Source organism: Astyanax mexicanus, chromosome 8 (genome assembly GCF_023375975.1).
Source record: "Astyanax mexicanus isolate ESR-SI-001 chromosome 8, AstMex3_surface, whole genome shotgun sequence".
NCBI lineage: Eukaryota > Metazoa > Chordata > Actinopteri > Characiformes > Acestrorhamphidae > Astyanax > Astyanax mexicanus.
The window spans coordinates 51,257,844-51,285,832 of record NC_064415.1 but is presented as its reverse complement, the minus strand read 5'-3'; the positions used below and the strand labels follow the sequence as shown (position 1 = coordinate 51,285,832).

Genomic DNA, 27,989 nt, shown 5'->3' with positions numbered 1-27,989 from the left:
TGTTTCCATCAGATGCAGGTCAGAATTTGCTGGAGGCCAGGCCAAAGACAAACGATGGCACTCTGATAAATGAAGGTGTGATGACGGAGAGCCAGGACGTGGACGGAGACTGTGTGAGGAGGAACTTCAGAGATTTTAAATCAAAGATGTCACGGCCTTCAGGAGAAAAGAAGAGAGAAATCATCAAAATTAATTCATTTCCTTGACAAATCTGTAAGTTTTATCTGTATTCACCTTTTCACTCAATTTAACAAAAAAGAACCTGAAATATGATAATTTACCATCAACATCTCGTAATTTGTAGCGCCTGGCCAGATCACACGTCAACAACACCTTTCCAGTTAGTTTCATCAGATTTTTATCTGAAGAAAGAAAACACATATAATCAGGCCAGAACATTTACATACCTATATTTTCCCTACAATTTACTTACTATTAAAGAATACTAGCTCCAGATCAGGAACAAGTATTGTATCCCATGACTTTTGCCCTGTCCCAAGGCAGCTACGCAACACTTCATTGAGCTGTGGGATATCAGTATGGGGTTTGCTGCATTAAAAGGGGATGTGTCGCTTGTTCACATGTACAATTCTAGCCAGACATCGCAAGTCACTATCATTATCACCCACTCTGCTCACTGTCCACTGTGTGTGGTAATATTAATCTTCTATGCTGTATTCCTGGTACGCACCTGATGCTGTGAATCAAGGAATATTAAATACCCACAACACCCACTATCAGACCTCACTCCCATAAATCCCATCACCTTGTCATGAGCACGCTTGCCAGTGTTGAATCAACCTCACTCACAAGATAACACCTCACGAATTATACAGGTGTGTGCAATTCCCAAGCCATCAACTAAAGCAACATTTCATTACCAATTTACATTCTGCTATTCCATGACTTTTGGCATGTCAATGTACAGTAGGGGTGGGCGATATGGTCGTAAATTAATATCACAAAATTTCATTTTTATTTCATTTTTTGTGGTAACAATATTCTTGGCGATATGACAAAACACTGAAGTTTTAAAAACTTAATTTCAAGAGTATTCTACTGTGACAAAATATAATTAAAAACATTTTACTCTGTATAAATATGAGATTAATGCCGTATTTTTCGCATTAAAAGGCGCAGTTAAAATCCTTTAATTTTCCAAAAAATTGTCAGTGTGCCTTAATCCGTCAGGTATTAAGGAGCAGTAAAGCCACTCCACTGAAGCACAGCGTTATACAGGAGTTTCAGTGAAGTGTCTCCAGCAGCAAGACTGGAGCAGTATTAGCATTAGCCGCTAATTGTGCTAAGCGCTAGCTCTTTTGCCGTTCAAAGGTAAGTACATTGGACTGTAGCTTGCGTGTTTACCGTATTAAAACAAGCTATGTGGGGAAAAAACGCTACTTAATATCGCCCTGGCTTACCGAAACAGTGCTTGCCAGGGTTCCTCAGTGAAGCACTGTCAGCGGCATTAGTGAAAAACTGGAAATCTATGCTTACTGTAAATAAACTGAAGCGCTTTTTGACTTTAAAATATATATTTATTTAATTACTTAACTTAGATTTATAAAGCCTTGCCCCCAGCTGCAAGACCTGCTGAATTAAAAGGAAACCCCTGTTCCTTACTAGTGTCACATAATGTGCCTTATAATCAGGTATCGCCTAGAGTATAAAAAAAATAGATATGAAAATAGACCAGAAAATAGACGTTTATTGATAGTACGCCTTACAATCTGGTGTGCCTTATAGTGCAAAAAATATGGTACACTTAGTAGAAATCTTTAGAAAAACAATCTATAAATTTTTGATGATTTTTTTAAACAGTAATTTACCAAGGCCCTGATTTTGTATAAAATAATAATAGTGTAACAAAGTAAAAAATAAAGTAATATATCACAAAATCTACCTTAAAACTTAAGTGCACCATATGTAGTGCAGCTGCTCTCAGGTACATCGCTATTATCATGATATGGAGTAAAAAAAATGTTTACATTATTGAGTACATTGCAATAGGGCACACCCCTAGTGTACAGTGCAGATGAGATGTATACATAAGTGCTTTACATGAAGCCTTACCTTTGGCCAGTTCAACAATGCATTTTCCACTCAGCTCTATTGTCTCTCCTTTGTTGTAGACTTCCTTGAACTAGATGGTGGAGAAAGAGAAAATACAGTGGTGTCTCTGAGCCTGTGTTGTATCATTTAGCACAATGTATAGACAGATTGTTCATTGTGTTTCCTTGTGTGTTTGTGTGTTAGAAATGAATTTTACCAATGGCACCTACTTACACATACTGTGCTGTGAAAAAAAAAATCATCCCTACAGGTTTCTTTTGTTTTTGCTTTTTTGTAATCATACCTACATTTTTTAGACTAACAAACACATCTTGTTATCTGTAAAAAAAAAGATAACCTGAGTAAAAATGAAAAGGCAGTTTTAAAATGATAATTTTATTTATTAAGTGAAAAAATCTATCCAAACCAACCTGGTCCTGTATAAAAAAGTACTTTCCCCCTAAAACGAATAACTTGGTTGGGGAAACAACTACAATCAAGCGTTGGTGATAACTGGCAATGAGTCTTTCACATATCTTAGAAGCAATTTTGGCTAACTTTTTCTTGCAGAATTGTTTTAATTAATCAACATTGGATGGTTTAAAGCATGAACTGCCCATTTAAGATCATTAGCCATTTAGAGGTGGACTTGTTGGTGTGCTTTGAATCATTGTCCTGCTGCAGAACCCAAGTACTCCTCAAATATTGTCACAAACTGATGGCCGGGCATTCTCCCTCAGGATTTTCTGGTAGAAACAGAGGTCATGGCTCCATAAATTACAGCAAGTTATCCAGGTCCTAAATCAACAAAGCAGCCCCAGAACATCATGATGTTCTTTTCTGAAATTATGTGTTAGTTTTATGCCAGATGATACAGGACACACCTTCCAAAATGTTCTTCATTTGTCTCGTCAGTCCACAGAATATTTTCCCAAAGTCCTGGGGATCACCAAGATGTTTGTTGGCAAATAAGAGAAGGGCCTTTGTGTTCTTATTTGTCAGCACTCTCTTTTTTATTATTGAATCAAGAACAGTGACCGTAACTGATGCGGGTGTGGCCTGCAGTTGTTTAGATATTGTTCTGGGTTCTTTTGTGACCTCCTGGATGAGTTGTCCATGCTCTTTTGGTGTAATATCAGTAAGCCGGTTACTTCTGGGAAGGTTCACCAGTGTTCCATGTTTTCTCCTGGAGTCTGCTGGAGTCCCAAAGTCTTAAAAATGGCATTTCCAGACTGATAGATGTCAATTAAAACATCAATAAATCATAAATTGTCGATCGGGGCATAATGTACCTCTTGACAAGGAAAATATTAATATTACAATTTTTTACTTTGTCTGGAAAAAGTATACCGCAGTGGTCTCCTACATTTCTGCAAATTTCTACTCCACCCAAATCTCACCACACCCTATTCATCCAGTCAAGAACTCCTGAGGCCAGTAATTAGTTGGATCAGTTTGGGTGGATAAGCAGTTGAATCCAAACTCTGCAGGAAGAAATCTGGAGGGCTGGAGAGCACTGCTATACAAATTACATTAAAAATGATATAAAAACCTTATTACTTCTTATTAAAAATCTATTTTATTTATTGAGCGTCCTGCACAGAGCCCTCAATAATAGTAAGGTATATGTGTATATAATTGCCACACACCACTAGATGGCCCACCCAGACAACAGTCCTCCTACAGTCAACAGCAGCTTTTACTGATAAAAAGCAGTTTAAGCTCTAGTTTGTTTTGTAAAGACTTACATTGTCATCAAAGCCTGGAGGCTTTTCTTTCTCTATGACATGCTCGTTAACGAGCTCTGTCTGCACCGCCCCTGGCCACAGGCTCACAGAAGCCACCCCAAGGCTCTTCAGCTCCACCGCAGTGTCCACAGCCATTCTGTCACACTGTAACAATGAGCACAGCCAATCAGGACACCTGGAAATGTAACATGACTACGCACTTGGGTATTATAGAGTGTAGGTGAAAATACAGCTCTGGAAAAAATTAAGAGAGCACTTCATTTTCTGAATCAGTTTCTCAAACTTTATTATTTATAGGTATATTTTTTTGTAAAATGAACATTGTTGGTTTATTCGATCTTACAAGTAATTTACCAAAAGATTGCCCATTTTAGCTGACCCCAAACTACAAAAAGTTATTTAAAGTGAAGGTTAACATTCCTCTATATACCTCTAATGTAATAATGGGTTAATTCACAGTAAATATTAAAAATGTATTGTTGCATAGTATTTGTATGAAACCCAAGCAACTATTAGGGAAGTTATATGAATATTGACCCATATATAAATTAAGAAAAATGAATTGAAGAGCTTACTGACTCACCGCAGCTTTGCCGACCCCGTAGGGCACATTGAAGAGATACCTTAAGCCACCTATGGATGATATGGTAACAATAAGGCCCTTGCCCTGAGGTACCATAATCCGGGCAGCATACACACAGCAGAAATAGTGCCCCCTGCAGAAGACAAATAAAACTGTCATCACCAACAGTGCCTATGTGTAGCGTATACTCAGTGACAAAAAAAAAATTACCACCCCACGGGTTGTTGCAAAACGTGGCATTCAGTTATGTTTACAGTATCGGTAAATTATTACAGGTGTACTCTCTGATTGTAGACTAGATTGTTGTTCTATTCAAACCTTTAGAAGCTACTTTCGGGTAGTGTACCTCTTGGTGAGAGATCATATATAATATTAATATAATAATAATAATAATAATAATAATAATATTACCATAAATATTATGGATTTATTATGAAAATACGTTTAAAGCATATATGGTAGTTGGATTTACAGAATAATGCAAAAAAATTACATCTCTGCAGGATTTTAATAATTATATTTCATTGTAAAGTTTATAGTTAGAGAGTGGTGACAGGTAACAAATGCATTTTTTAGTGTTCTAAGTAGATTTTATTATTGTTTTTAATTACATATCTTACTTTTGCAATAAGGTCAAAAGACTAAATGCTAAATAATAAAATGTATTTTGAAGTTTTATACATGTAATTTTATGGGGGTTGTTTATATTGTAGCAAATACTTTATAGTATATATATAGTGCTACAAGTGGTTCATTCAATAATCAAGCTACTCAATTTGCTGGTAGAAACAACAGAAGTTCTATCAGTTCCAACCACAGCTTGTATAAGACTTTATTCAGTGTGCTGTACACTACCTGAGGCCACTGTTATTGACATCGTCCCATACAGAAGGCTCATACTCCCAGAACTTAGTTTCCATGTTGTCAAAAATTGCCTGAAAAAAAGTCATTTAAACAGATTATCTTAAGTATTGGTAGACTAGAGTGAGCATAACTACCATATGTCTGTGCGTTGGTATAACTTACATGCACTCCACCGAACGCATTGTTCACCAGGATGTCCAGTCTTCCATTTTGCTCACGTTTAATTCTTTCAAACAGCTCCTTTATGTCGTCGTCTTTTGTTGAGTCACAGATCACCGGCAGACACAGACCCCCTCTCTCATTTACCTGTGATTATGTGGATACAGACACCAGTAGTGATATTAACAGTACTGTGGTCTATTATGGGTCAATTTTACATTAACATGAGAATTGTACTGTTTGTAAAGTTGAACAAATATACTTAAACAGATGGTTTGGTTTAGAGACAAAAGACAGAATCATTTTTTTTTATTGTATATTGTAGAAACGCCTTAAAAAACTTGGTCAATAACAGCACTGTTTAGGAAGCTCACCTCAGCTGCAGTCTGCTCCAGGGTCTTCATCTGTCTGCCAGTGATGTAGACTGTAGCTCCAGCTTCAGAAAGCTGTAATGCTATTCCTTTTCCAATCCCCCGAGAAGCACCGGTCACCACACACACCCAGCCAGAGAGCGCCATCTAATAAACACATTTTGAAATGCTTAAACAAAGGCAGGCAATGCATTTTGAATATCTGAACAGTTTTATACAATTTTGTTCTAGTTAAGTGCTGTTATTTAAAGCAGCAGTCCCTAAGGCTATGTTCACACAGCAGGTAAAAGTGCCCAAATTTGATTTTTTTCAACAAATCCAATGTTTATTTCAAGCTGCTCACACCATATTTTTAATACGATCAATATCTGACATTCATCTGAACAGTTTGCACAGCGTAAGTGACGTGCATGCACAAAACTGGTGCTGTTAGCTCCTCTGTCCCTTCCACACCCAGCTCTAACGGAGGTTCTCAGGTCAACAACTACATTACCCAGAATGCACCACCCGCTGACATCACGCACTCACCTGGTCACGTGACACCTCACCTGCTTCCTCCAGGAAGTCCCGAATACTGATTACTGGCACTATAAAAGAGCACTCCACACAAACACCCACGCCGCGTATTGTCGGTTCTCCTCATTACAAAGCGTTCTATTTCTCTTGTCTCAGTGTATCTTGTGTATGACCTTGCTTTTGTTTTCTCGACGCTAGTGATGGGCAGATGAAGCCTCATTGGGTGTATGGCACATTTCCCAAACTGTATCGACACTGTGTTGAAACTGTGTTGCTGTATCACTTAATGGCGACATCTGCTGGACTAAGAAAGTCATTGCAAGCAACTGCGCGAAGAAATGCATCGGTCACGTGGTTTTCCTTAAAATGATACGCGGTCTGACACAGGGGTTCGCCTTGTTTGCTCGGTGCATGCGCTGAAGTTTCAGTGTCGTCAGACCCATCGCTACCAAACGATACAGGAAGTGTATCGGTCACGTGGTTTTCCTTAACTTGATACGCGCACCGACACGGGGTTTCGTCTTGACAGCTCGGCGCATGTGTCGAGGTTTCAGGGTCATCAGACCCATCACTACTCGACGCCGACGCCGTGTATGAACTCTGGACTGTCTCTCGTTTATGGTATGGTTTTGTCTTCATTGCTCTGGTTATTGGTGATTACCCATTTTTCTGTATCGACTATGTTTTATAATAAACACAATTTTATCAGTATCTGCACGTGTCTGCATTCTGTGCTCACCATGACACAGAGTGATCTACTTTAAGCATTTATTTATTTTATTGCTGATTATTATGGCTTACAGCCAAAATCAGTGTCTCAAAACATTAGAATATTATATAAGACCAATTGGTACTTTTGGCAGTGTAGGCAGTGTGCCAAGTCCTGCTGGAAAATGAAATCCACATCTCAATAAACCAACACCATCTCTGTGGACCAACACCAGCGGATGACATGGCTCTCCAAACCGTCACTGATCATCAGTAAATTTTACATTTCATTTGTAAATCAAGGGATCAGAGTCTGGAGGAAGAGTGGAGAGACACACAGTCCAAACTGCTTGAGGTCTAGTGTAAGTCTAGTGTTTCCACAATCAGTGATGGTTTGGAAAGACATGTCATCATCTGGTGTTGATCCACTGTGTTTTATTATCAAGTCTAAAGTCAGTGCAGTTTTGTTTTCCCTGAAAATCTTACAGCACTTCATATTTCCCTCTGCTTTTATGGAGATGTGTGTTTCATTTTTCAGCAGGACTTGGCACACTGTCCACACTGCCAATAGTATTTTTGGGTATTCATTGTCTAAAAGCCATAATCATCAACAATAAAAAAATAAACATTTAAAATAGATCACTCTGTATGCAACACATCTATAAAGTATGAGTTATATAATAACCAAATTACTGAAAAAAATAAACTTTTCAATGATATTCTATTTTTTATAAGATGCACTAGTGCATTTTTATCTTTATTTACCATCTACCTCTGTTTAGCTTGGGTATCTTAGACATTGACACTTTTAGATTTCAGATTGCTTAAAATGCTATTAAATAAGAAACTAACCAGTAGTTTACACATGGATTCTGCTTCAATGCTGTTTAGCAGGGCTACTTTTTTTGCATATTTTCAGTAAATTTGCTTTTGACCAATAGTATTGCATTAGATTACCGCCTCCTTTTTGAGGAACTGTTAAGGTGAGTGGCTGCAGTAGGAAGTGATAAACTCCTGTAAGCGATTGGCTAAATAAAAAGTGGCGGACAACAAAAATGTAGCATCTGATTTGCTGCAGTCAAAAATAATTGATGTGTATCCCGCCCACTGTTTCTCCTTTTTATGCTTTTCCTTGCAGCTTTACATACTTAAAACTTACACATTGTCGCTTTAAGTTAAGTCTAGTTAGATAAGTTAATATGATTATTGGATTACTTGATAAGTAGATAAAGTTAAGATCATAGTTTATTAGCTGAACTACAGAATGACAGTTTCTGTGCAAAACTAACCAGTATAGTTTTACAATTCTGTCTATGTTTAACCACACAAGAGCATAACAAGACTTATCTTACCTCTACAGGTTCCTGTTCAACACCTATCCAGACTGAAATCACAACACCTCTATAAATACTCCACCTCCCGGTTAAAGCTGGAGACGTCCCTCTGCTCTGCTGTGAGTCATAGCATCCCTCAACTGCCCCAGTTCTGCCTGACACTTCACCAGAACATGGTTAGTGCTCTGTAATGACTACACATATATATTACAAATAGATTTGGATTTAATAATTAGGCTTCATTTATATTCAATTCTGGTCTTGATATGTAAACAGCTGAATCATTATTACACATCACTCCCCAGTCTTTCACAATTATGTTTCAACTAATAGATATCATTCACAGTGATTAAAATACTATTTTTATTATAGCACATAAAAACAGGATTTACAACCTTTGATTTCTTTCTGCAACTGCAAGTAGACCAAAGTTCACAGTTTATTTTGTCATAAAGATGTTTTATGCACACTCATCAGTGTACGAAACAGGGCCATTATCAGCTCATTTAATTATTTCAGTAGGAAAATACTTAAAGTAAAAGTCACTTAAATCTCTCTTGTGAGAATGTGAAAGTGCACCTAGCATGTAGAAAAGTACTTTTAAAGCATGCATGGTGGTGTAATCTCCTTTCACAAGAGACACATCTGATGATGTGCAATAAGCAATAACTAAAGTATCTCACTCTCTTGTTGTTTGCCAGCTCTCCTTATTTCAAATTCTGAGTTTCTTAAGTTTAAAGTTGTGCAAATGAGCAGATGGAGGCTGAGTTTGCCGTACTTATATTCCTATGTTCGCAGTAGCTTATGTATTAGTGCCATTAGCAGGAAGGCAGTAGCTTAGGTGACCAGTAAATGCTGACTTAATCACCACTTAAAACATCCCAGGAAGACCTAGAAGACTTCCTGTTTTGAAAATGAATATATGTGGCTTCGCAGGGATGTTGCCAGCAGTGTTGGGCACCTTACTTTGAAAAAGTAATTAGTTATAGTTACTAGTTACTTCTCCAAAAAAGTAACTGAGTTACTAACAGAGTTACTCCACTGTAAAGGTAATTATTTACCAGTAAAAGTAACTATCGTTACTTTTTATTATTCGCCCGTCAAAAAAAAAGGAAATCAATTATGCATTTACTATTATTATTAGAAAAATAACAAACGAAAATAAACCCAAAATGTTGACAAAAATTTAATCTAACGAATTTCAAAAACATAAAACGAAATTCTCCACACAACCAAAGAAAATTACTAAAACTTGTAATACTGGAAAACACGGAAAAACGCGTCTGGGGATAAAATGAAACAAACCAAGCCACACTCAAAGAAAACATGTATATATAAACAAAACAAAATAATGGACAAAAACAACAATCTAATGACCGTTAAAATGGTATTAATATAACAGCTTCACCAAAAGAAAAAGAATAGAGCTTAGATCGGGCCCAAAAAATCCGACCCGACCCAGCCCGAGCCCGTGGACGTTCTGCCCGAGCCCGAACCATGAACTGTCATTATGAGCCCGACCCGATCCGCCCCATAAACTGGCTGTTTTCGGGCTGATTGAATCAGCGAAATATGATCAGAATTATGTTCATTAACACTGTAACATAAAAGCATAGAACTATTATTTAATTTAAATGATTTTTAAGAACAGCTACACACAGTGCTGCAAGTCAAACGCGGAGGCGTTCACGTACGCCCAGAGCTATGTGATTAACCTTTTTCCCTTTTTATTATAGTTTAATTTTATTTTGTTTTTATTTTTTCTGTTCAGTAAGTTTTAGGGTGGGCTTGCTAGTTTTTATTACTTTTCACACATCTCATCAGACAGATCAATCTAAGAAACGTGAGAGAGAGAGAGAGATTTCTGGTATGAGCTACTCACAGGTAAGATTCTCACATACTGTATCTCCTGTTTCTCTTTCATCTGCCTCGCGCTCATATTGTAATCCCATACATTCTCAGTGTTTTCTGTCGTATTTTGCGGCTAGCGCGAGGACCACGAGGTGCCGCGCGCTCAGCACAACACCTCCCGCTGTACAACTCCGCTGTACAACAGCGCTTATAAATAAATTAAACACAAAAATTAGGGTATTCTATCAGTAGTTTCAGTTCGTTTTAGTTAGTTTTATGAACACAAAATACAGTTCAATATAGTTATTTCGTTCGCTTTAGGGAACAATAATAATTGGTTACTTAGCAACATTGTGATTATCACACCAGACCTTTATATAAAATAGAAATAGGAGCCCGATTTCGGGTCGGTCCTCGGGTCAGGTCGGGTTCGGGTAGAGAACCTAAGCTCTAAAAGAGAAAGCAGCAGCACCACAAAAACCGGAGCAGCTTAAAAGAGCTTAACGTCCTTAATTCGGAACTTGGGCTGTCCACGGCAATCACTGAATTGATTAGAGCACGCAAATCGTCACAATTGTGCCTCACTTCACCACGCCAAACCACAGGCACAGCGGCCAGAAGCTCAAGTTCACCGGAAACAGGAGGGGTTAACCAGGGCAAAGCGAAGTTAAAAAAAAAAAAAAAAAAAGTTCATAGAGCGGCTAAAGTAACGTGCAGTAACGGGGTGTCGGAAATGGTAACGGCGTTATAGTTACAGTCATAGTAATTAGTTAGATTACTCGTTACTGAAAAAAAGTTTTAACGCCGTTACTCCCAACACTGGTTGCCAGAAGCACATTGATGCCATTTATTAAAATATTTTGTGCTCTTTACACTTCCTCTTTTCCAGTTTAAAAGGTTTAAGTGTATGAAATGCTCTTAAGGTAAAAAGATTGATTTTGAATACTAACAAAGATGGCCTAGGTTATAAACAGGGGCAGATTTTACCACCAAGCAAACCACGCAATTGACCAAAAGGTTGGCGAAAAAAACATGTTTTTTTTGTTTGACACCGAAGAAACACCGTACAAGCAAGTCAAACTAGGCACGGTAGACTAAGGTAGCTTCGGCCCAACCACAAAACGAAAACCATGATGGTTCAATTTTGAGTGCAGGATAAAGTTTGATAACAGTGCAAGGTGAGTCAATATTGCATTTTGCTATACAAAAGAATCCATTTGATCCAGGCCCCCGGAAAAAAAACATTGCTTGGGGCCCCAGAACCCATCCAAATCCCCCCCTGGTTACAAATGCAGCACCTACTCATACTCATAACTAAGAATCTGTTTCTACCTTAGCTATAGCTCCTCATTATCTAGTTGATTTTTTTTTTATTTGTTTGTGCTGGACAGACCAGCACAGAGGGGGATGGGTTAGTCTTACTGGGTCTTGGTTTCTCTCAAGGTTTCTTCCTCTTAGTATGAGGGAGTTTTTCTTTGCCACTGTTGCTGCCGCCACTTTGCTGCATTTGCCACTATCACTGTGGTGCTTACTTATAAGCAAAGGGTATTACTTTGGAAAATATAAAATATAAAACATCTTCTGATTTATTTAACACTATAATTTACACTGTCTGGCCCACCAAAAAAAATCGCCATCTGGATTTAAGTAATGATGTGGGCTTGATGCTGCAGTTGGTCTGCAGGTTTAGGTTCAGCAACAGTATGTGCTGAAAGAATGTAGTCAGCTGACTACCTGCATATACTGAATATAGACCAGATTATTCCATCAATGGATCATTTTTTTCGCACGGGCATATTCCAAGATGACAATGTCAGGATTCATGGGGCTGGAGAGTTCAGGAAGCATGAGATCATCATTTTCACACATGGATTGAGAGAGTCCACCACAGAGTTCAGATCTTAACCTCATTGAGAATCTTTGGGATGTGCTGGATGGAGAAGCGCCTTCTTTGTGCAGTGGTCAGACTCTACCATCATCAATGCTGCTGCAAGATCTTGGTGAAAAATTAATCCAGCAACACTGGATTGAAATGAATCCCGTGGCACAATGCCACAGTGAATGCGTGCCGCAATCAAAGATAAAGGTTTTTAAAAATAAAAACATAAAAAAGACATTCAATAAGAAGTTTTTTTATATATCTCGAGTCAATAGGTTTACTTATATAGCATACACACTGTATTTTTAACTCGTACTTCATGACCTTCTTCTCTGCTATGTTGGTCAGTGGTATCATCTAGGGTTGGTGGAATTCTGTCTGTTCATGCTGACTAGGCTATTGATAAAGATCATCTCCTTGTAAAAATTATTACGACAGCAACACAAATATTGCAGTATATCGATAACATAATGCCAAAACCAGCTGGGCACACTATACCTACATACACCCGTTACAACTCACCACTTTACCTTAACTGGTATATAAAAAAAATAAAAAGATAAACTCAATCAACCTCGACCTTTACACCACTGTGCAGATAATCATTCCCTGTGCTACGTCTACGATCAAAACAACCGTGACCTTTATAACACTTACAGATGCATTATCAGTTCGGCCAGTTCAGGCACCACTGGAAACTCAACCACAGCCAAAACAAACTCATTTGCCAGTTCTAATATTTACAAACTCAAATCTGGTTTATCTGCACAGTCACATTACACTTATTAATATACATCCATTCCTGCATTTAAACCCTGCAAAACATTCCAGAATAAGTTAAAGGAACAGTAAAGCATTTACCACTTTGTAATGTTGTCATTCTTTCTCACTTCCTTAATTTACGTTTGAAGGTATGCTCCAATACAGGGTTGCCATTATTACACTTTTTGAACACTACAGGGTCATCTGGGAAATGGGGAACTTGGTGAATTTTTCAAATAAAAGTCTGAATTGTCTAAATCCGCCTAATGGGAAAGAATTTATTTCTGCATTTTCCAAAATTTCCCCCCTGGGATCAATCCATCCATCCATCCGTCCATCCATCCATCTTTCAAACAGCAATCAGGTAAACTTCAGTCAGGTAATCTTTTTTCTCGAGATTGGATTTTAAATAAATAGTCTAGGAATTATAACCACAGGAAAATATATAGAGATGTGCAACCCACCAGTCAAAAGTTTGGACACACCTTCTCATTCAGTGTTTATTTTTTTTTTTATATATTTTTTCTTTCATTATAAATCAATACTGAAGTACTCCAGACTATGAAGGAACACATAAGGAATTATGTAGTAATGTAAAATTATAAAACGTTTGGAAAGTGTTTAACTAACCAAAATACTCTGTGAAGCATTTAGGTGCTCTTATCTGGGGAGCTGTTACCTTTTACCTGAAGCTGGTAACTCTGATTAACTTATCCTGTGCAACAGATGTAACTCTTGGTCTTCCTTTCCTGGGGCAATCCTGATGAGAGCCAGTTTCATCATAATGTTTTGACGGTGTTTGCGACTGCACAACTTTAAAGTGAAATTTTTCGTATTGATTGACCTTAATTTCTCTGATGCTCAACTGCTGTGGTAAAACACAGGAATGGATGTATATAAAAAAAATTAAATAAGGTGGAGCAGACTGCAATGACATAAAAGTCTAAATATATGTTTTTTTTTTTGTTTTATTTGCATTCCATACTGGGCCTACATTTTCTGTTTTTATAAAGTGGTATGGCTAAGAGAAAAAAAAAATCATTTAGAGTCTTAAATTACATTTATTCATGTATACTTTTATGTAAATAAATAGCATAATAAACTCTCTTTATGGGCTTTTTTTTTTTTAGTAGGAGTAGGAGTAGCTTTACTGATCCTTACAGCCTGACTGGTAATAAAAAAAAAACATAAGGCGCACCAGATTATAAGGTGCACTGATGATTTTTGGGAAAATGAAAGGATTTTAAGTGCGCCTTATAGTGCTAAAAATAAAAAAAAAGCCCGAACCATCTAAAAAAAGTGTTTTCACATTGCAGACAGACCAGTCATGGTTCAGTAGAGCCGGACTGAGATCACCTCTTTTGGTTTGACCAAACTCTGGTCCTTTTCGTCCGGAATATGGTTAAAGACTACTTTCACACCTGCTGATTTGGATCAAACCTATAATAAGAAGTCTAAAAGTTAACCAAAAAAGGTAGGCTTAAAAGAAGCTTTAGAAATGAAGTGATTGACATATTGATATTGACATATGGAAGCCTTGACTGGAACAGTCTGTCTACATTACATGGAGTAGCTGAGTTGTAGTTCAGCTGTCAGACAACCAGCTAGTTAATCATACTGTTATATACTATTGATTATGTTGGGTTACTGTGCTGTGAAACACATTAACTTTGTAAAAATATAGAATTCAGTAAGCAAACAAAGGTATAGATGTGAAATCCATTTAATTTTTTTCTTTATTAAAATTAGATCTCAATAAAAAAATGGACCAACAACAGAAATACATATGGATATATGGAAACTACATTCATACATTCAAACAAATGTACATTCTCTGGATTCTCTCTTTTGCATAGAATATTCTCTGAATATAGTGTAATAAAATCTATGGACCCACAGTCTAAATACTGTTTATAACCCCAATAATCATGTAAACAATTTATGTATGTAAGAAAGTGATTCCAAAGTTTATTGTGTATTCTTTAAAAGTGTACTGAAGCGTCTTTTTCACACATATCAGAATGTAGTTAAATGTAGCACAGTGTCTATGTGAATTCGATGTAAATGGCATCAACATCCAGACATGTGATATGTTCTTTGTTATGACTGTTTACTTCAGATTTCCTTTATTAATAACGATATAAATATAAGTCTCTTCATGCTGATCAGAACTTGCTGGCGGCCAAGCTGAAGACAAATGTTGGCACTTTGATAAATGAAGGCGTGATGACTGATAGCCAGGACATGTGCGGAGACTGAGTGAGGAGGAACTTCAGGGAGGTATAATCCATGATGTCACGACCTTCAGGAACAAAAAAGAAATAGAGGAAAATACAGTTTTATATTACAATTCCTCTTATTTTATCTATATATTTTTTCATTTATATTAAATCATATTAAACTGTATCACTCATTTAAACAATCCACTCATTTCAGTTCAGTTCAGTTTTAATGTATGTAAGGAAAGTTTGTGTCTGCACATTTTTGAGAGATTACAAAAAAAAACATGCAAATTTGTGCCTTAATCAATAGAATGAACAGTCTGATTCTGTAGTAAAAAATGCCATTCATGCATGGGTGCAATTTAAAGGGTTAAAGAATCAGTGCTAACTTCAATTTTCAAAACTGATGTTTTTGATGTTAATGCTATAATAATCTATACTAAACATTTATCAGAAAATACATATCAAGTTATTACTTCTAATAAGATTTTTAAACACACCTATCATCATCACAGGACATAATTTCTTTTAAAAAATATTTCAAATTTTCGAATTCTCCAATTTTTCTCCCAATTTAGCAAGGCCAATGTCCCACACATTCAGCTGCTACTCAGTGATGCCTCAACACAAGCAGGGAGATGACTAGCACATGCCTCCTCCGACACATGTGAAGTCAGACTTTGCATGTGCAGACTTTTCATTTTGCTGCCGATGTATCCAGTGCACTTGGAGTAAAGCTCAGCGACTTGGTTCCGATAGATCGATATCACCCTATGAGTGATGAGGCGACAGAGTGCCATCTACCCACCCAAGGAGAAAGCAAGGCCAGTTGTGCGCTCTCAGGGCTTTGGCAGCTGGTGGCAAGCAGGATGACTGGGATTTGAACCAGCGATCACCCAATCATAGTGGCAGCGATTTAGACCACTGAACCAATATGCACCTCATCACAGGCCATCTCATTATGCGATATTATCACAATAACATACCCCTAAAATCCTTTTATTGTGTGATACTCAACATATCGCAAGACAATTTTCTACGATACTTCACTTTCGCATTACTGAAAAAATACTCCTTAATAAGCAAATACTAGGATTTATTGGTGTCTGTTTCACAATTTTTAACAATCCATATTTTTACTGCAGGTTTACCCAATTCATTTGATTAGTGTTACCATGTAAAATTTGGAGGGCAATTGTTGTGGAGTTTAGAGCACCTATGTTTTAATAAAAATATACATATTTGACAAATAATACAATATATATATTTTTTGTGCATGTGTGTCTTTTGTATATAGGAAACTTGATGTGAAGTGTGAAATATGCCACAATTTTTACACCTGTTGTGATTCTCAAGATCCTGTAGTGGTGTGCTTAGTAACACGTGTATCTATTAAGACCTGATGAGTATATCACAAAGAATATATCTGGAAGAAAATACATAAAACGAAGGGAAAAAATCTTTTCATGACATTCAGGTGATAAGTACCATATGATATTAGCAGTATATATATGTATTTCTATTTCTAATTCTAATTTTTAGCGCTTCAGATGAAGTTTTGTAATATGCCAAGTGGTAAAGAACAAGTCAACAAAAGCAGCTTTAAGTTTAAAAAGGTAAAACAGTCAATTACCATCAATGTCCTTTATTCCGTAGCGTCTCGCAAGTTTACATGTCAGCAGGACTTTCCCCGTGAAAGACATCAGATTTTTGTCTGTGAGAAAATACAAACACTGATGAATTTCTTAATCTGAAGTGAATAGCTTATATCCCATAAAATAGTCTAATGAACAAAATTTTTTCCCAGATTTCCCTGTTAGGATCCCCGTCCAGCGCCCCAGTAATTGTGTTCAGTACCATCAGCAGCTCACATAAATTAACATCATTAAGCTCTGATTTAACAACTCAGATGTAAAAATGATGGGAACTGTAAAGAATAAGAGACTCCATTAGTACTATATTCCCTTAATACTACATCAATTTCTTGTAATACAATAATTATTTACAATAGTTACCTTTTTACTACAATAACTATTTATATTACAGTAATTTCCCTTATACTACAACAGCTTTTTGCACTAAAATAATAATAATTATACTAAAATAACGGCCTTACTTTACTTAAATGCTTAAATAATTGCCTTTGCACTACAGCAACCCCTTTTGCAATACAATAATTCCCTTTGTACTACAGTAACTTCCTGTGTACTATGCTCACTGTCTTTTCGTATTACATTAACTTTCTTTGTAGTACAATAATTCCCTTTGAACTACAATACTTCCCTTTGCAATACACTTTAAATTAAGGCTCCTTAATTTAGGATTTATAAAGGAGTTTATTAATGGTTAAAAATAAATTGTAAATACTTAACTAAACTAAAAACATTAATAAGCACCTACAACACAAAAAATAGAACAATGAAAATAAACTTTTTTTTAACATATCTCATAAAATAATAGGGAAAATCAGTTTAGTCATTTAATATGTTATTATAGTTAAATTAATGAAGTTATTAACACAAATGTTAATGATGATTGATGTATAAGACAAAGTAATCTAAAGCATCTACTATAATACTATCATTAGTATCATGCTCGTAGTATATCAGTAAATGGGTCATATCTAAAACTGGATCTAAGAGATAAAGGACCAGTTCAGTGGTTAATATATAAAGTCCTACCTTTGGCCAGTTCAACAATGCATCTTCCGCTCAGCTCTGTCGTCTCAGCTTGATTGAACACTTGCTTCCACTAAAGGATTAACAAAAGACATTAAAGCCACGTTAGTTTAATATACAAATCTCTTTGTATGATTACATAAAATAACATAAAACACAATTCATTCTCTGTGTACTAAAATAATAATCTATGTAATACACCATGTTGAAAAGTGATGTTTTTCTCCAATTGTATTGAACAAACCTCCCAATGATAACAGTTACTTAATGTTAAAAAATAAAAAAACTCAAAATGTACTGTTCCAAATTATTATGCACAACAGAGTTTCAAAACATCTTATAGGTTGTAAAGAACTGCAAATGATCATTTTCCGCATTAAGTGGTCACACTGCCTAAAATCAAACGCTATTTCAATCAACATCTTAACAGGCCAAGTTACATGTTAACATAGGAACCCTTCTTTGATACCACCTTCACAATTCTTGCATTCATTAAACTTGTGAGTTTTTGGAGAGTTTCTGCTTGAATTTCCTTAAAGGATGTCAGAATAGCCTCCCAGAGCTGCTGTTTTGATGTGATCTGAATCCCACCCTCATAGATTTTTAGCTTGATGATACTCTAAAGGTTCTCTATAATAGGCTTGAGGTCAGGGGAAGATGGTGGCCACACCAAGAGCTTCTTCCCTTTATGCCCATAGCAGCCAATGACACAGAGGTATTGTTTGCAGCATGAGATGTTGCATTGTCATGCGTGAAGATGATTTTGCTCAAGAAGTCACAGTTCTTCTTTTTGTACCATGGAAAAAAGTGGTCAGAAACTCTATATACTTTGCTGAGGTTATGTTAACACTTTCAGGAACCCTAAAAATGATTTCGGACCAAAACATGACTCCGCCCCCTCCTTGCTGACGTCACAGCCTTGTTGGGACATGGTGGGCATTGACCAATCATCAACTACTCCATCCATCTGGACCATTCAGGGTTGTACATCATTCAACAGTAAAACAAGACTGTTTGGAAATTAGTCTTCATGTATTTCTGGTTCCACTGCAACCGTTTCTGCATGTGAGCTCTGGTTATGGGAGGCCGAGGTTTATAGTAGGTTTACGCACCACAGCAAACCTTTGAAGCATCTTACACTTCGAGGTTAGCGAGACTCCAGAGGCAGCAGCAGCTTTAAATACCTGTTTGCTGGTTTGTAATGGCATTTTAGCAGCTGCTCTCTTAATCTGATGAACTTGCCTGGCAGAAACCTTCCTCATTTTGCCTTTATCTGCATGAATCCGTCTGTGCACTGAATTAGCCATCTCTTTACAGTATGATGAATGTGAATATTTCACTCTTTCAGCAGCAGAGAGATCCTTTTTCTTTCCCATATTGCTTGAAACCTGTGGCCTGCTTAATAATGTGAAACAGTGCATTCTGATGTTTTTATTTTTAAAAAAATACTGTTATCAGTGCGAGATTTGTTCAATAAAATTGGATGTATACTTAACAGGTCATGACTTAGAAATTATACAGACTTTCATTTACATTGTCTATTTAAAAAAAAAATCTGTGAAAAGTATCACTTGCATAATAATTTGGAATACAGTGTACTACAGAGATCATTATTTTAGTGCAGAGTGTACTAAAATATCCTTGTGTTGTATTACAAAAATTCTCTCTGTACTAAAATCTCCATGCTCTATACAATATTTTATATGTTCTGTACTACAATAACTCTCTTTGCACTAAATATTCCTGCTCTGTACTACAATAATTCTCTCTGTACAACAATTATTCATTCAAAAGTGGGTCACTAGTTCAGTAATTCAGTGCTGTAAAGTAAATGCAGCATTATCTATAGAGTTTTGATTTGACTCATTACCATCCATCTAACCATTTGCTGTGTTTATGCTAGTTACTTACACTTGGGTCGAAGCCTGAAACATTGTCCTTCTCTACGATGTTCTGGGTAAGGAGCTCTGTCTGTACTGTACCCGGCCAGAGACTCACAGAGGCCACCCCTTGTTTCTTCAGCTCCACCGCAGTGTCTGCAGCCAGTCTGTCACACTGAAATGTGGGGAAAGAGCAGGAAAATGAATCTGACTGCACTGCCCTCCTGTAGTAGCTACACATGTTAATTTGCAGCACAGTACCAATAAATAATTCTTTTTAAAGATTAGAAAGTTTTAAATGTGACTCACTGCAGCTTTGCCAATCCCGTAGGGCACGTTAAAGAGATACCTTAAGCCGCCGAAGGATGATATGGTAACAATAAGGCCCTTGCCCTGATCGACCATCATGCGGGCAGCATACACACTGCAGACATAGTGACCCCTGGAAAAGATGAAGAGCACTGGCATTAGTATGGGACAAGCTCTGTAAATTTGCAAAGAAACTAAATCAGAGTGGGTTTCCCAAAGTGTTTGGGAATTAATCTGTACTTAATACCATCATACTCAATATAACTCTATAAATTACAAAAAATTCTGAAACACTATGTAAAAAGCATAGCAAATATTTAGCAAAAACAACTTTTTCCATTGCAAACTTAGCCAAAACACTGAAGAAATTGGGATTGGAATGCTTTTATTTTTATTTTGTTTTATAGGTAAAATTTGTAGTTTCTATTATTTTTAAGGTTCACATGAATGTGAACCTAATTGTGAACAAGTTAATAAGTACTTCAACAAATAAGTACTGTGTTGGTTTAAAGAGCTTTGGAAAGTACTTGTAATTTTAAGAACGATACGAACATGTTGGTAAAACACAACTAACACTGTAAAACATTCCTGCTTTGTAGTACAATAGTTATCTCTGTAGTAGAGTAGTTTTCTCCATGCCAATTACAGGGGTTGGACAATGAAACTGAAACACCTGGTTTCAGACCACAATAATTTATTGTCAGGACAGTTCGGACAGTTCTAGTGGAAACAGGAGAGTTGAGGTGCACATTGAATTCTGCCGTGATTTGATCAGCCGTGGTTTTATGTTTTTTTTGGATACAATCCGGGTTAGCACCCGAACATCCCTTTCAGACAGCTTCCTCTTACAGCGTCCACAGTTAATCCTGTTGGATGTGGTTGGTTCTTCTTGGTGGTATGCTGACATTACCCTGGATACCGTGGCTCTTGATGCATCACAAAGACTTGCTGTCTTGGTCACAGATGCGCCAGCAAGACGTGCACCAACAATTTGTCCTCTTTTGAACTCTGGTATGTCACCCATAATGTTGTGTGCATTGCAATACTTTGAGCAAAACTGTGCTCTTACCCTGCTAATTGAACCTTCACACTCTGCTTTTGTTTGGACAATATATTAATATTGTATTGTATTGAGATATTTAGATAGGTAATATATTGAGAATATCCTCAATGCTTAAAGAACACTGAGAGGTTTCATAATGCTCATATCAATATTACAAATTAATTATATTATAAATTATTAAAATTATATTGTGATATAGATTTTTTGCCATATCGTCTAGTCCTAGCTTATATACAGTGCATATGTGGTTATACATACCTGAGACCACTGTTGTTGATGTCATCCCAAATAGTAGGATCGATCTCCCAGAATGTTTTCCCCATATTGTCAAAAATTTGCTGTAAAAGACAATACGATACAGAATGAATAACTAGAACAAACTTCATTTCAAACTAGTTAATAGTTGTGTAATACACAACAAATTTATATGAGTCATATTAGACACTGCCTGTCCAAAAAAAAAAGGTCACACACTCTAATATTTAGTTGGACCGCCTTTAGCTTTGATTGCTGCACACATTCGCTGTGGCATTGTTTGGATAAGCTTCTGCAATGTAACAAGATTTATTTCAATCCAGTGTTGCTGGATTAATTTTTCACTAACATCTCAAGTCAAGTCAAGAGGCTTTTATTGTCATTACATCTGAGTAAAGGTACACAGTGTGATGAAATTACGTTCCTCCGGAACCATGGTGCAACATAGAACAACAAGCAATAGACAACATAAAGTGCAGGAGTGACGACAGTGCAACATAAAATTATAAAATTATAACACTAAATAACAATAAATACAATAAATACAAAGGACGAGACAATTTAAAGACAGGACAGTGCAGTACCGATACGGTATAATAAGTGTATAGTGGGGATAAGGTGCAGAGAGATGTGTGACATACTGTAACATATAGAACATATATAATCACAGCAGTTACTGAGGTAGAGTTTATAGTTTTTTAGAGTGCAGCAAATAAAGTCATGTCAGCCTCTGTGTGCTGACTGGGTGTGTGTGTGTGTGAAGTTCAGTTCTTGTGAGTGTAAAGGGGGCGGGTGTACAGTTTAGTTTTGTGTGAGTGTGTTGGATGAGTGGTGGGTGGGGTGGGGTGGGGGTTCAGTTCTGTCTCTGTGCGTTGAGAAGTCTGACTGCCTGGTGGATGAAGCTGTTGCAGAGTCTAGTAGTGGAGGCTCGGATGCTCCTGTATCTTCTGCCGGACGGCATCAGACCGAAGAGTCCGTGTGAGGGATGGGTGGGGTCGTCCACAATGCTGGTGGCTTTGCAGATGCAGCGTGTGGTGTAGATCTCGGTGATGGAGGGAAGAGAGACTCCGATGATTTTCTCAGCTGTCCGCACTATCCGCTGTAGGGTCTTGCGGTCTGAGGTGTTGCAATTCCCAAACCAGACGGTAATGCAGGTGCTCAGGATGCTTTCTACAGTCCCTCTGTAGAACATGGTGAGGATGGGGGGTGGGAGATGTGCTTTCCTCAGTCTCCGCAGGAAGTAGAGGCGCTGCTGGGCTTTCTTGGTTATGGAGCTGGTGTTGAGGGACCAGGTGAGGTTCTCTGCAATGTGAACAGGAACTTGGTGTTAACTTGGTGTTATCTTGCAGCAGCATTGATTATGGTAGAGTCTGACCACTGCACAAAGCAGCTCTTCTCCATCCAGCACATCCCAAAGATTCTCAATGAGGTTAAGATCTGGACTCTGTGGTGAACTCTCTCTCAATCCATGTGTGAAAATGATGATCTCATGCTCCCTGAACCCTGAACTCTTTCACAATTCCAGCCCCATGAATCCTGACATTGTCATCTTGGAATATGCCCATGCCCGCTATGCCCGTTTTCCTGACTGATGCCTGTAAGATTACTCTATACACACACTGCTTGGCTTTTCCATATTCATGTGTGCTGTACATATCTCCCATAATTCTGTGTGTGTGTAACTGACCTGCACTCCACCGTACGCGTTGTTCACCAGGATGTCCAGTCTTCCCTTTTGCTCACTTTTAATTCTTTCAAACAGCTCCTTTATGTCGTCGTCTTTCGTCGAGTCACAGATCACCGGCAGACACCGACCCCCTCTCTCACTCACCTGAGATTACGATAAAAACATATTTTTCAGTAGGGCTGCACAATATGTTGTTTTAGCATCATTATCGCAATGTACATGTGCAATATTCACTAAGACCAGTCAGACTGAATTATGACTGAATTATGGGAGTGCTCGTAATGCTCAACCCTGCATCTGTTCAAGCATGTTTATTTCCATCCTTCTAATAGTAATGAGAGGCACAGACTAGCTGCCTATCTGGATTCAAGAGGCCTAAAATCCAAAGAACTAGTGCGTAATCTTGGTGTAAAAAATGGACTCTGATCTTACTTTTAACAGTCATGTCAAAGCGTCACCAAATCAGCATTTTATCACCTCAAGAACATAAATAAGATCAGAGATTTTCTGTCTAAAGCAGACCTGGAGAAACTCATCCACACCTTTATTTCTAGTAGGACTGATTACTGTAATGGACTCCTAACTGGACTCCAAAAAAGACCAACAGCTTCAGCGGATTCAGAATGCAGCCGCCAGCGTTCTGACTAGGAGTAAAAGAAGGGAGCACATCACCCCCATCCTTAAATCCCAACAGTGGATACCAGTATGTTACAGAATAGACTTTAAGGTACTGTTACTGGTCTATAAATGTCTTAATGGTGCAGGACCAGCATATGTATCTGATGGGCTCCAGCAGTATGAGCCGAGCAGAACTCTCAGATCATCAGGAACTGCTCAGTTAGAGCCGCCTAAAGTAAAAACTAAACATGGAGAGGCAGCGTTTAGCTACTACGCTGCTCTTAAATGGAACCAGTTATCAGAGAAGAAGCATTAGAAGAGCACCAACACTAAACATGTTTAAATCCAGACTGAAAACCTACATGTTTGATCAGGCTTTCAGCTCAGTTTAAAACACTGTGGCTGCGCCCACTTTTATTCTGAAACTGCGCTTTTATATCATGTTTTATTCATGCTTTATTCTTATTTTATTTTTATTTCCAATTCTTTGTTGTTCTTTTACATGTTTTTAATTTTACTTCTCTTTGTTTTAATCATGGTTGAATCAATCATGCTTTATTCTTATTTTAGTTTTTATTTCCATTTTTACTGTTATTCTTTTACATGTTTGTTAATTTGACTTCTCTGTGTATTTTCTGTTTTGTAAAGCACTTTGACGTTGACTGTTGTGTATGAAAGGTGCTATATAAATAAACTTGCCTTGCCTTGCCTTGCCTTCTACAAAAAGAGCCAATCAGCTTGCTGCATAAGCTGCATGTGCAGGAGGATCAGCGTAATCATGGGGAAGCTCTCCTTCACTGTGGAGACCTGCGCAAGCGCAGTAGCTCTTCCAAGTGTACAAAGGTCAAGTTTTTGTGCATTATGGAGCAAAATGCTACAAACAAAACTTGAGGTTTTTGTCAGTGATTAAAAATATAATGTTGAAATGGTAATAAGAATATTTTGGTTTCTTCCCGTTTACACAGATAAGAGGCTGGTATTGTATGAGTGGGCATTACTTAATGACTTTGATTAAGCTAAAATTTCAGTGGATAGTGTAATGCTTACCAAAGAAAAATTCTATATTCATTAGTTTCTTTCACCTTGATTTCTGACAACTTTCTGTTTGTGATGTTCTTCTAAAAGTCTTATACTTCATCCTACCCCTCTATCCTAACAAGAATCAGGACAGGATAAATGGTGGGGGAGATGGGATGAGATGGGATTGGACCTAAGACAGTTCAGTGGCTGTGATTTTCCCAAGCTCTGATCTTCTGATTTGGTAAAAACTAGCAACTATCTATTCTGATGTCTGAGCACACAGTAAAATCTATTTACCGTTTACTGTTTAACGTCTCTAAGAAAAATGGTCGTTTGTGATTTATATTTATCGTCTTGTCTTAATTGAATGAAGACAATAAGTAATAAATAAAATGTTATAAATGTTTCAACTTCAATATTTGTTTTATTAAAGCTGTTTTATTGGCATAAAACATAAGAAATATCAATATTTTACACATATTTGTGTGGTAATAATGTTGAGGTCACTATGACATTTAGATTTATAATCTTCTTCAAAATGTCGCTTCACTTTAGGCCCTGAATTAACAACACAATACTTATAAAACTATATACTATAATACTAATAAAACACTCATAATAATGCAAGAAACAATGATAATTTTTCAAATCAACATAAAGAAATTGGCTAGTAAACATTGCTAACATGTTTAAACATATTTAATTATAATAAGTTTCTGTAGTTTTAAACTGCTGGGATCATGTTAACCCAGAGAATAAAGGGTGTTGCTAAATTTGAGGATAACAGAAGAGTTCATTATTATTCAAGGAAATAATTTTAGATAAGCTAAATCAAAGATCATCAAATTTTGGTGGTTAACACTATTTGGCATCAAACGCAAGCTCACCTCAGCTGCAGTCTGCTCCAGCGTCTTCTTCTGTCTGCCCGTGATGTAGACTGTAGCTCCAGCTTCAGAAAGCTGTAACGCTATTCCTTTTCCAATCCCCCGAGAAGCACCGGTCACCACACACACCCAGCCAGAGAGAGACATCTAATAAATACATAGGCAGATATTATTGTTGTATCTGTTTTAAGAAACAATTTTAAAAAAGAACAGTCGAAGCATTTTGAATATCTGAACAATTTTGCATATCTGAAACATTTTGGTACAGTTATTCAAAGTTTATTTTCACAAAGCAGGTGATGTTCTCAGCAAATCCAATGTTTATTTCAAGCTGCTCACAACATATTTTTAATGTGATCAATATCTGAGATTCGTCTGAACAGTTTGCGCAGTGTAAGTGATGCACATGCACAAAACAGCTTTGCTTCACATGAAGTTTCGGTTTCACCCTTGTAAAAATCTCAAGAGCAATGAATTATTTCAGGCTGACAGCTGATCTTATTACTGAGAATTAGCTCGAGCTCGCTAATGAGCCACAAAAAGTGAAGCTTTGTATCATAGCTTAGTTTTGAGAGTTGATCCACGCCCTCACTCCTCCCACTTTCTTCCCTATTTAAACCGTCACTTCCTCTCTACCTGCTCGTTGAACAACCTCGCACCCACCTCCTTCCCATCTTCCTCCTTCTTTAATTTCATTATTTTTCCTCATGTTTCTCTTTGTGAAAGGGGGGGCTTCGGCTTCAAGCTGCCCCGAACTCCATCCCAAATACTCTGAGCTCGCCCCCCCTCTTTTTTTCTTCTCTGCCCAGTCAAGGGAGTGGCTCAATACTAGCAAAGCCTGGCCTTCCTATAACTTTGTCTTTAACTTTTTTTTTTTTGTGTTGTTTTTATGCTGCAGCCACATACTGTGACTGCACTCAGCCATTTCATTAGAAACACTGAGCATCTGCAACACAAACTTTTTAATATTATTAGTGCTGTCAGTTTAACACATTAGCGTGTGTGATAAATCTGGAAATTTGAACAGGCTAGGTTTTTTTTTTTATCGCAGATCAATCACGTCACCAAATTTGGTCATAACTTCCTTTATTTAGCAAAAGTTTGAATTTATTTATTCCTGCTGATTTCATAAGATTGCTTTTTTTATTTATGCTGATATACTGATCATCTCTTACTTTCTCACATGCGTGCACACAAACACACACCTGCTGGCTTGTTTCCTTTTCAAGTTGTTGAAAGTGGAATATGGAGCTAGTATTCTATTCCTGCATTAAAGCTCCTAATTATTTATCACCCCCTCCCAATAATACAAGAAACTTCTAGCAAAAAAATGAATAATCATGATTTTAATAAATATTGCTGTGTTTCAGTTTTCATCTATAATTATAACATTTAAGCGCATAACACCACTAATGAAAATCTACATTTATTTTGCCAGTCTAACACTGATTCTTTTATTTACATTTAAATACCTATTGTTAAAAGCTTAGTCTTAAGTAGGAGAAAAACTGTGATTAATCATAATAAATAGAATAGAATCCGATATATTTTTTTACTACCAATTTACTGTCTGATCACATTCATTTTCCTGATCAGGCTGTTTAGACTCGTTGCTGTGAATCAGTTATGTATCTAATTTCAAACCCAAATTTTATAGTGACTCAAATCAGATTTAAAAATGTAGTTTCAATGCATTGTTTGCTATTGACACTTCCAAACAAAAGTATCTGATTCACATATGCAGCTCTGGGAAAAAATCTGTTTTTCTGATTTAGCTTTTTATAGGTATATGTTTGAGTAAAATGAACATTGTTGTTTTATTCCATAAACTGCAGACAACACTTCTCCAAATAAATTCCAAATAAAAATATTGTCATTTAGAGCATTTATTTGCAGAAAATGAGAAATGGCTGAAATAACAAAAAAAGATTCAGAGCTTTCAGACCTCAAATAATGCAAAGAAAACAATTTCTTATTATAAGGTCAATATAATCAATATTTGGTGGAATAACCCTGGTTTTAAATAATAGTTTTCATGCATCTTGGCATGTTCTTCTCCACCAGTCTTACACACTGCTTTTGGATAACTTTATACTCTTAATTTTTAAGTGATCTCTTATTTATGTCCAGAGCTGTATGACTTAAAAGATTGGATTTAGGCCAACTTGAGGATTTGCTTCAACAAAAATTTAACATTTGATTTGCTCATGTCAAAAATCATTGTCGGGTACCCCGCCCACTGCCCCCTCCTCTTTATGCTCCGCCCTGCAGCTTTACATACTTAAAACTTAGTTATTGTCATTAAGTATAAGTTAAGGTAATACATTAAGTTGAGAAGTTGATAAGTTGTTAAGATCAAAGTTTATTAGCTGAGCTACAGAATCACAGGTTCTGTGCAAAAATATCTGGTATAATTTTAACATTCTGTCTATGTTTAACCACACGAGAGCATAACAAGACTTGTCTTACCTCTACAGGTTCCTGTTCAACACCTATCCAGACTGAAATCACAACACCTCTATAAATACTCCACCTCCCGGTTACAG

The 27,989-nt window shown here is 37.0% G+C and overlaps 2 protein-coding genes across 3 annotated transcripts; both read right to left on the bottom strand.

Moving 5' to 3' along the window:
* Window positions 1-19: 19 nt before the first annotated feature.
* On the bottom strand, window positions 20-27,988 carry LOC103024705 (dehydrogenase/reductase SDR family member 1). Of its 2 annotated transcripts, none has more exons than XM_049482855.1 (9): window positions 27,913-27,988; window positions 5,781-5,924; window positions 5,410-5,553; window positions 5,239-5,318; window positions 4,384-4,516; window positions 3,801-3,944; window positions 2,074-2,143; window positions 282-362; window positions 20-156 (listed from the first exon to the last, which is right to left on the bottom strand). In XM_049482855.1, exons 2-9 carry the CDS (start codon window positions 5,922-5,924, stop codon window positions 20-22), a joined length of 933 nt encoding a protein of 310 aa, XP_049338812.1. In that variant the 5' UTR covers window positions 27,913-27,988. The 2 variants fall into 2 exon arrangements, with proteins under 2 accessions (XP_049338812.1, XP_022533646.2); XM_022677925.2 differs by lacking the exon at window positions 27,913-27,988 and adding an exon at window positions 8,354-8,429.
* Window positions 14,544-27,986, bottom strand: LOC111194294 (dehydrogenase/reductase SDR family member 1). The gene is made up of 9 exons (XM_022677926.2): window positions 27,913-27,986; window positions 25,447-25,590; window positions 22,922-23,065; window positions 21,238-21,317; window positions 19,917-20,049; window positions 19,639-19,782; window positions 17,731-17,800; window positions 16,683-16,763; window positions 14,544-15,129 (listed from the first exon to the last, which is right to left on the bottom strand). The coding sequence occupies exons 2-9, from the start codon at window positions 25,588-25,590 to the stop codon at window positions 14,993-14,995; spliced, it is 933 nt and encodes a 310-aa protein (XP_022533647.2). The 5' UTR covers window positions 27,913-27,986; the 3' UTR covers window positions 14,544-14,992.
* Window position 27,989: the final 1 nt, after the last annotated feature.